The sequence below is a fragment of the Macrobrachium rosenbergii genome, chromosome 45 (assembly GCF_040412425.1).
Source record: "Macrobrachium rosenbergii isolate ZJJX-2024 chromosome 45, ASM4041242v1, whole genome shotgun sequence".
NCBI classification, from domain to species: Eukaryota; Metazoa; Arthropoda; class Malacostraca; order Decapoda; family Palaemonidae; genus Macrobrachium; species Macrobrachium rosenbergii.
Window position 1 is genome coordinate 18,608,287 of NC_089785.1, and position 9,754 is coordinate 18,618,040.

Sequence of the window (9,754 nt, forward strand, 5' to 3'; positions counted from 1 at the left end):
ATTATCAACTCAGGAGCCCTCATGATGTTGATTCGGGAATCATAAAAGGACATCAAGGTTTAGAGATGTATTGACAAGAGATCTAGGAATTGACCCAAGAGTTCCAAGAAGAGCTGTCACGCCCTAATACTGCTTTAGCCGAAGTTCCAGTTTCTTTTCTGGTTGGCACTTAAGGGTTTAGTATTTTTAAATTTACAATATAAATGGCTAAAAATTAGATTTAACTTTTATCGGTAAGGTGGCAGGTTGATAAAAACAGTTTATACCATACTAGGGTACAGTATATTTGTGAAAAAAATATGGAAAAGCCTATAGATATAATTCTCAATCTCATAAGTTAACATTAGTGGCCATTACTCATTGCTGTGGCTCTTGAAGATACCCGGGAAGAAGCCAAGGACAAATTTCACCCGTCAACCTGAGAGTGGTCCCTCAGCACATTCATAAAACTTAACAAATATCACAACTCTACATTGATCGGTTCAGAGGAGTATTACCAGGACTTGAGCTAACTGTTAGGCATACTTTAATAACAAAACAGTGAATATATACTGTAGTCTTATATTAAGAATAAAAGAATACACCTCATGCACCACTGGCATATTAACGTCATAGTCAAAGTACAGTACTTATGAGACGAGTCCCCTTCGGTTGCTTTGGCCGTGTTGCGTGCCATGCAAGGCTCCTGGCTCCTTTCCAAAACAAAACTGAAGTAACAATGCCAATTTAAATTCTTGAGACTCTTCTCAACGAAAAAAAAAAAAATTTAATGTCCTTATAACCCCAAAGGCAAAGACTCAGATTCCTTTAAAAGACAACAAAATTCGTGAGACTCCGTCACAAAAGCTTCAACTTTCCTGTAACTTCGTTGACAGCTGCCTCATCACCGAAAATTGCCAACACTGTTGTGGATCCCATTGGAATCTGCGTCCTCCCTGCATCTTGTACCAGGTACGTCGGAAGGTGGAGAGTTTCTGCTTTCTTCTGAAGCTCTATCAGTTCCTTGGAATTTTTGGCTTTGAGAGTGATTTTTTTTTCCCTGCAAGAGAAAAGTATCATGGTCATTTAAAAGAAATCGTACATGAAGTTTAAATAATGGACAACGATCATGGAACAGCAAAATTTATTTATGCCTAACCTCCTATTTGCATACAAACCATTAAGACATTCCAGAATTAAAAGTGAGTAACACTTGCTTGTTTTATCCACAGTTGCTCCCACATAGAATGACAAAGCCAGTTATGCTAAATGTACTTTATTAAATATAAAAAGTCAAAGAACTGATGTTTTTATTGTTTGCAGTTTCCACTCGCTGAATAAAGAGAACATGGATCAGAACTACACCATTTAACAAAAGAAAATAGGTCTATTAATGATTGATAGACAATAAAATTTGGCATAAAGCCAAGCACTGGGTTACTTTCAGCCATCTTGTGCTTTAGACAGAGAATAGAGAGTTTGAGTGGTTGGACAACAAGATTGGAGGTAAAATAAAAGGTTAAAAAGTGGGTGCAGCTAGGGGTTGAAAGGTCCCTTCTGAAAACTTTTACCACTACCTACAGTGCACCATGTTGGGGGCACTGACACCACTACCCTCTACAGGAGGGTCAATTATTTTTCTACAAAAGACATTACATTTTTCAGCATAAAACATTTTTCATACAAACTCATTAAACATCTGTTGAGCTAATATTGCAACAGTGATTAAGAATTGATATGACTGATGGGTTTGATAAGAAAAACAGGTTTTTTACGTAACATTTGGAGTAGGAAGCCGAACCTGGACTACTAGAACAATACATCTTCAGACTTTGAAAAAAAGCAATCTATAACCATTTCTGCAATGACTTTGGCAGAGGAATATTCCTTGTACTTTTATCAAAAGATACTGCTTTTAATGATATTCCAGAAAGGTGCTCCACTAACAAACTTCTGACTTACGCTTACCCAAATTCTTCCCACTCCTCTAGGCTTGCCTCAAACTTGTCTTTGTCCTCCATCAATAGCCGGTACAGACCTAGTGCAGCATGCCCGACCTGTGTGATAAAAAAGTCTTTGGTATAAACCGAATTTATGTCTGGGATATGAATATATTGGCATACTACAAGCCCACACAAATGATTTGGTTTGTACTAAAAAGCTATGATTTGGGGGAATAACATTTTTTGCGACTGCAAAATTACTAAATTTCAAAATGATTGTGGTTGAAGAAGTAATAATGAATAATTATTATAAAATGAAAAACCACGAGCTTATTACATTGTTTTACAGCCAAAGGCTGCTAACTGACTTCCCTTGATAATCACGATGCTTCCACCCCTGCTGTTACAACGATGTAAAAGGGTGGAAAAGAAAGGTAAAAAATTTCAGGATCTTCCAAAATGTCCATAAGTGACACTCATTATAAGAAGAGGCAGAAATGAGTTAGGAGCACAAATGAGCAGAGACCTTTTCCCTTAAGACTGACTTATTTGTATTATATGCACCACTACTAACAAACTCGTTACTAAAAGATTAATATCAACATAGGAAGGATAAGTAATAAACATATTTGATTTGTTGTTGGAAAACCTAGCAATTCTACTCATTCTTACCTGACTTGCAACTTTTCCAACACCCATGTTTAGCTCTGTGTTGACAACAAAAACCATTTTGTAACAGACTTCATCTTCCTCATCAAAATCTTCCCACTCATCACTGTCTGCCGATTCTGGCATAAAAAAAATAAAGCAAAATGAAACTAATTCATGTTAGCACATCACAAGCTATCTGTAAACTTAATCTAAGGAGATTAGGTTTTTACAAACATACAAAATGAAAGAATACCTTCAAGCCAAATGCATGCACGATGTAATTGTCGGTCACGTGAGAACGTTGAAAATCACTTGCCCATTAATCTTGTCAACTTCTAGTACGGCATAATATTAAAGTCATGTCTAGACTCTATGGGTATTTTGCATATACAGTAACAGTACTGTACATGTTTTACCTGATTACAGATTATGAAGATATTTTAAAACAAAAGTGATTTCCACTGGCTTATCTAAAACTATGAACTTCAAATCAATTGCAATTAAACTCAGGGAAACAAAGTTTCAACTGTTCTTATAGCATAAGCAGAATTAAATACATGTTACAAACATATCAGTGTGTTTTACAACTTATTTATATGAAGCATATAATTAGCCTTCCTTTCCTCTCAAGTAAATCCCTATCCAGCTTCAAAGGAAGGGATTACATTTCCAAGAGGATGTTATCATTAAAAAATTCAATATGAACACGAATGTTATGTAAAAATATTCAATACAAACAATTTTTAACAACCCAACAAAGCCCTGCTCCATCTGAACAAACAGGTGCATGATACTGTATTTTTTGGAAGAATGTAACACTGAATATTAAACTTCTTGCCAAGAAGACATTTTGTCACGTCGACTCTTCCCTTTCAACAGACACTTATCTACCTTACTTTTGTAAGAAACTAATACACTTACCATTATCACTACTTTCACAGAGGGCTTCCATTTCCTCAGCTCCGAGTTCAGCTATCCATGCTAAAGCTGCATCTAAACTCTTGTTTTCAGTACACACCAATGACTGTTGAAAAAAAAACAAAATTCAGAATACAAAAAACCAAACTAACAATCATACGCACGCAAAATCACTTAAAGACAGACGTGAACAATAAATGCCTCTGTAGAGATTTAAAATCCTGATTGGTGAAACATTAAGACGATGCTTGACAAGGACCTTCAGTTCACCACTGACTCACCTATGAGGTGACATTCTTTGCCATCTTTAGAGTTTCAGCAACCTTTTCGTACAATATTCTAGGGAGACAGAACAGCATCGATGACTTAATACAAAAAATAAAGTCTTTTTCGACAATATTCTAGGGAGACAGAACAGCATTGATGACTTAATAAAAAAAATAATGCTTTCTTTACCAGAATACTATATAGTTAATTCAAAGCTGTGCTCTTCATGCTGAGATGAAAGGTTACTCTCTTCCTTTCAATACAGAGCACTGTATACAATCTGTGGAATGAGGCTGCATCACTTTGTCCAAGTCACTGGCCGCTATTCAAACTTGACTGTCCTTAGGGACTATACCCATATCTGTTTCATCACCATATATTTCATCTGAAAATTGCCAAAAATACAACCTTCAGATATTCTTCAGCAGTTACCTTGGTGATTTGACGACCTAATGTGGCACGAATTAAAAAGAAAATTAGACAAATGAGCGTCAGAAAAAGTACTGTAAATGGGGTGTAAATCTTAAGAACAATCAACTAATCCCTTAAAAGAGCTTAAAAGAGAAAATTTATGGAATCAGGAACAAAAGAATAAAGGTATTACATAACAGCATAGGAGGAGTAGGGATATTATTCAGCTTATGAGAACATGGGCTGAGGTAGTTCCCAAATAGATTCAAATGCCACTTCACATACCATTAGGAAACCAAATGCTTCATCTGCTGAGTATCAAGGCTTTGGGTAAAAAGATGACTGTCATCAATGTCTACAACACATTGTGTGATCTTCTGAGTACTTTGGTGCTTGAAATACTCTCCCATCCTCTGCTGAAAACATGTTTATCATGCAAGACTGCCAACCTGTTAAATTGTCTGTGTCCACACGTCTCATCATTCTCATGAATTCTTAAACTGCCAATGTTACAGAGCCCATGCCTGTCATCTGATATAGATTAACAACTACTGAAGACATATACCAACACTCAACATTAAATGTAAGAAAAAACTTCCAAAAAGGTCTATACTATGAAAAAAACATCAACTAAAAAAGGGCTATCTCTTACTAGAAATAGCCTCACGACACATCAACTAACCTTCAAAGCAACTAAGACATTTTTAACATGGGTTTGTATACATAAATGAATACAGAATTTTTCAATGAACACAATAGGTAGAGTTTTTACCTTCTTAGCCAAACGTTTCCCCATTCCCATTTCCAATAGCTTATCCAGCATAACTGGGTCAGCAGTCTTGTCCTTTTGTTGTGAAGCTCCAGAATTGGTCTTCTTTTCAGCATCGTTTTTGGCAGCAGCTTCCATAGTGAATGATTTTACTTAGAAATATGGACAGGTCCTAAAAATACTGAGGCACTTGCCAATCTGAAAAGCAAAGAAATGAGTAAGAAGTGCTTGACAATATACTAGAAATGCTTATCTTAAAAGGATTTTTTATATACTGTAACTTACCAAATAATTACATAGCTATGAGCTTTCTACCTAAGGCAGTCTAAAAATTCAAAATTCGTGGCAGTGCTAGCATTTGTTTTGGTGTAGGTAAGTGCCCCGCCTACTATCGGGGACTGGGAGGCACAATTTAGCAGAGAGCTCTAATTCGTTTTCTGCCGGCTCCCGATTAACATCAGTAGTTTTTCAGCCATTCACTGGGTCTCCAGTCCTTCTCAGCCTTGGTTTGCGGCAGAACAGTTGCAGTCCATGCTGACAAAATGACAGCTCTATCATACATTCGGAAACAGGGAAGCACCCAGTCTTTCTCTCTTTACAAGTCAGCAAAGGAACTCCTTCTCTGGGCAGAGCAAAACCAGGGTTCAATCATGACTCGCTTCATCCATGGGAGACCAAACGTCTTAGCAGACGAATTGAGTTGGCTCAAACAGGTTCTTCCAACAGTGGACCTTGGATCCTCTTGTCTGCAGCGATCTATGGAGGTTGTGGGGCACGCTAGCCATAGATCTGTTTGCGAAATCGAGGAACCATTGTCTCCCTTGCTTCTGTTCCCCTGTCCCAGACCCTCTTGCATGGGCCACGGACGCCATGCTCCTGGATTGGACATACTATCTCGATGTCTACGCCTTCCCTCCCTTCGGGATGATCAGGGAGGTGATCAAAAAGTTCGTATCCCACCAAGAGGTCTTGCTGACCCTAGTCGCTCCTTTTTGGCCAAGAAAGGAATTTTCATGGACTTGTTAAGCTGTTAGTGGACTTCGCGAGGCTTCTGCCTCAAAAGAGGTCGCTGCTCAAACAACCCCACTTCCTCTGGTACCATCAGGGGTTGTCTGCTCTGGCCCTGACAGGCTTCAGACTGTCAGGCAGCCTCGCCTTGACTGAAGGTGTTGAGTTCATGGGAAGCCTGGGGGCACTCAGTACCTAGAGCGCCGGCCAGTTTTTAGTGGTTAGGGTACTGGTTTTTTTTTATTATGGTGTAGGTGACAGCGTTACTGATTTATTCTGGTCTTCGCCCAGGGCAAGGGCATCTCATTTAACTTTGCTAGCCATGGGTGTACTTTCCTCGCTGCAAAGGTCCTGCTTATGTACGGGCGACTCTGGGCTATACAGTCACGCCCACTACAAGTCAAGAGGAGCATTGACCAGAGGCAGTAATTATCTGCAGTTGCTCCCTTGGCAGGTAAGGAAACAACAAGCATTGTCTCAATGCTAGCAATTGTTCTGTCAAAGTCATTTCCATGTTTAATGTTTTGGTGTAGAATATGTCTATAGATCCCACCTCCTTTCAATGTGGAATCAGCTATGTAATTACTTGGCAAGTTACTGATATAAAAATGACATTTCCATCATAAAATAAAGTTTTATATATACAGTACTTACCAAGTAATCATATAATCAGAGCCCTCCCTCCTCCCCTCGCATGGACATAAGGGTGAAAACGAACTGGAGCTCTCTGCTGAGTTGTTCCTCCCGGTCTCCGATAGTGGCCGGGGCACATACCGACACCAAAACAAATGCTAGCGCTACCGCGAATTTTGAATTTTTAGACTGCCATTGGTAGAAAGCTCATAGCTATGCAATTATTTAGTAAGTATATATAAAATCTTATTTTATCACATAAATGTCATATTTGTCTTATTCACTCAAAACTGTTAGTTACTAATATTCCTCCTTTATGTCCCTCAGAATATAGCTTTAAGAAGCATATGATGAGTCAGATGGCAGGATAGAGTTAGTATTTATACCACATGGAAATTGTGGGAGTTCCATTTGGAGATGAGATGATCATGAAAGGAAATGGAGAAGGCTTTGACATGTCCTTTGTACAATCCCTGAGAGAATACTACATTAAAGAGTCAGCTGGTCTCCTGTGGGCCAGAAGAGCTGGAAGGCTCGGACCTACTTCGATGAGAATCATTAGAAGGGAAGTTGGAGGTACGGTAGCACTTCAAATTGACAGACATGTTAGGGGTCTGGTTTTCTCATGAGTGACAAAGTCTGTTAAGTAACAATGAACCATTATAGCCCGCATTTGACTATTTTCTAGATATTGTACACCTAACAGCAATTCCACATAGTTTTTAACCTACACGAGCCTGTACTTTACTCTTAATATTGAATTTCAGAGATTTTTCTGAATTTATTGCAGTTGAACAGGTTAAAACAAGAAGAGATGGACACTTATTTGTGAGATTTCCAGACAGAAAAAACTTAGAAAAGGCAAAAATTGAGATTCAGGAAATCAGCAATATATCAGTAAATGAAAAAGTTAAACTTAAACCAAAAATAAAAGTAGTCTATGTCCCGACGGATGAAGATGACATTGTCGATAACATTGTAAAAAAAAATCCATGGATAGATAACCTCACTTCTAAAAATGACAACCTGAAAATTGTAAAGGAAACAATAGCCAAAGATGCACACCACAAATACGAGAGGCTATCTACGATAGAGGTGACAAATTGTGTACACTGTGTGGCCGTTGCAAAGTATATGACTGTTACATGCCCTATCAATGCTATAAATGTCAGGAATTTGGTCACAGCGCAAAAAATTGTAGAACTGACAAAGCTTGCCCTAGATGTGGTGAAAATCACAAATCAAATGAATGTGCTAGCAGCAACTTCAAGTGTAAAAATTGTGTAAAGAAAGGCCATAGTGATACTAAACATACAACATATGACAGCAATAAATGTCCAGTATATAAAGAATATGTGTCAAAGGTGAAAAATAATATGGATCATGACTCTGACTAATAATCTTCTATGCAATTTAATACAAGAAGAAAGCAAATTTAAAAAAGAACTAAAGACTCTCCTATTCTGCAGGAGCTATGATACTGACGAGAAAATGCTGAAAGACAATTATTATAAAATATAAGAAGCACCTTATTTTGAAAACATAAAAGGTCCTGCCTGAGGGGGAATTATCCCTGTGGAGGGCTGTACATAAAACCAAACAAAGTGAATCATTGAAAGTGAATATCATGCACTATGCCCATGGTAAGGATCTTGCATGGAGTTAGGTTACGTTAGGTGTGGTTAGTGAAGTCATTCATAAGACCAATGTCAGAAACGTTCAAAGCAAACATTAAAACATGGGAAAATGATATTTTTACCTCCAAAAATACTTTAATGGTTAAAAGTAAAATTTTATCATCTGCTTTTTCTATTCATTTGGAACAAACCTGTCTCCAGTATTTTGCTTTCAAGCGATCGTCTGCTGTTCCTTTTTATCATCTCGTCAAACTTATTTATATTGTTAATTTCTTCATTTATTTTACTTTCCACTTTCCTCAAACAACAAAAATAGTCAGAAATTGTTCATGCTTTTGACTATAAATCAAGGTACCACTGTACTATCCCAAGCTAATTTCCAAGTCACCTGTGGCCAGGTAGGTCAAGGTGGGTGCAAGCCTATTTTATGGAAGTAGAAAATTAAAAGGTCACGGGCGGTTGACCTTTAGCCTTGGCTTACACTACTGACCGAATGGCAATTGGTCTAACCTGGTCTAAATGGTAAGAACAAGGGCACTGTAAAATTCACTTACCTCTTTTCAACAGAATATGACGTAACATTAACAGGCAATTGCTTCCCTTTAATGGTTCAATGTTTACATCAGGCCATGCAACGTGTTCCGTAGCATGCCAAACATTCCTCCATTGTAGAAGTAGTAGTAGATAGTGGTTGTCTTTGAAACGGCTCTCTTGCATTTTCTATTCTCCTTTACCTATGTTTAAGTTTATTGTCTGTAATGCCATATATTTTTATATAAATTCCTTTCTGTTGTCGATCCTCTGATTAATTCATTTTCGGTTGGCTTTGTAACGGCACGTCAATTTGCATGGGAGAACTTGCTCATTTGTGTGTATTGCAGTTTGTAGGTTTCTTTTGTTCTTTTATTTCACAGCTGAAATATTTCCTGTTTTCTGTATCACGTAGGCTATCCATCTTTCCAGCTCTACTGCTATTTCTAGATTCCAGTTCTGTTCATGTTTCAGGGTGGCAGCTGTCCCTGTCCCTGGCAATGTGCAAAGACTATTTAGGTACTGTACAACATCGAAGAATGAGGTAATTATGTGGCTTCTAATTTAAAAGTTTGGTTGTTTCAAGATCTTGACAATTTCACAGAAAGTATGCTTGTGTACGGGGAACAGAAAAGTTGAACTCATAATAAAAAAACTGTAAAAATTCAATTGCAAGTGAGAAAATAAGATTTAAGATCAACTGACAAAGTCTGCTAGAATATTTGTGGACGAAAAACAGTCTTTTGGTGATCATTAATGACAACTTAATGCTATAAACCTGGTATTAGGAATTTGTTGTGCCTGTAATTGCGTTCGTGGTAAGAGGAACGTTGAATTACGAGTCAAGAATTTCTGCAGGAAACTAGAAGATAGTTAATACTTAGTCATAAATTGCAAGTTGTAAATATTTCCACTATCTGTATTATGCAAAATATAATTACAGCTATTCAAGTAATTAGTATGGCTTACAAACTCATTACATATGTTAACTTTTAATCCTTCTCCAA

At 37.5% G+C, this 9,754-nt stretch overlaps 1 protein-coding gene across 1 annotated transcript; it reads right to left on the reverse strand.

Annotated features, from left to right (window-relative positions):
- Positions 1 to 259: 259 nt before the first annotated feature.
- On the reverse strand, positions 260 to 8,910 carry LOC136829738 (probable peptidyl-tRNA hydrolase 2). The gene is made up of 6 exons (XM_067088551.1): positions 8,771 to 8,910; positions 4,942 to 5,136; positions 3,495 to 3,597; positions 2,595 to 2,710; positions 1,948 to 2,036; positions 260 to 1,039 (listed from the first exon to the last, which is right to left on the reverse strand). Exons 2-6 carry the CDS (start codon positions 5,074 to 5,076, stop codon positions 838 to 840), a joined length of 645 nt encoding a protein of 214 aa, XP_066944652.1. The 5' UTR covers positions 5,077 to 5,136; positions 8,771 to 8,910; the 3' UTR covers positions 260 to 837.
- Between the last annotated feature and the right edge of the window lie 844 nt (positions 8,911 to 9,754).

Bases quoted from the DNA above. Each gene is read 5' to 3' on its own strand.
- LOC136829738 (XM_067088551.1), bottom strand. From the start codon at position 5,076: ATGGAAGCTGCTGCCAAAAACGATGCTGAAAAGAAGACCAATTCTGGA. The intron at 2,037-2,594 runs GTAAGAATGAGT...TTTATCACACAG, and splicing joins TTGGAAAAGTTGCAAGTCAG to GTCGGGCATGCTGCACTAGG. The intron at 1,040-1,947 runs GTAAGCGTAAGT...TTTCTCTTGCAG, and splicing joins GAGGAGTGGGAAGAATTTGG to GGAAAAAAAAATCACTCTCA.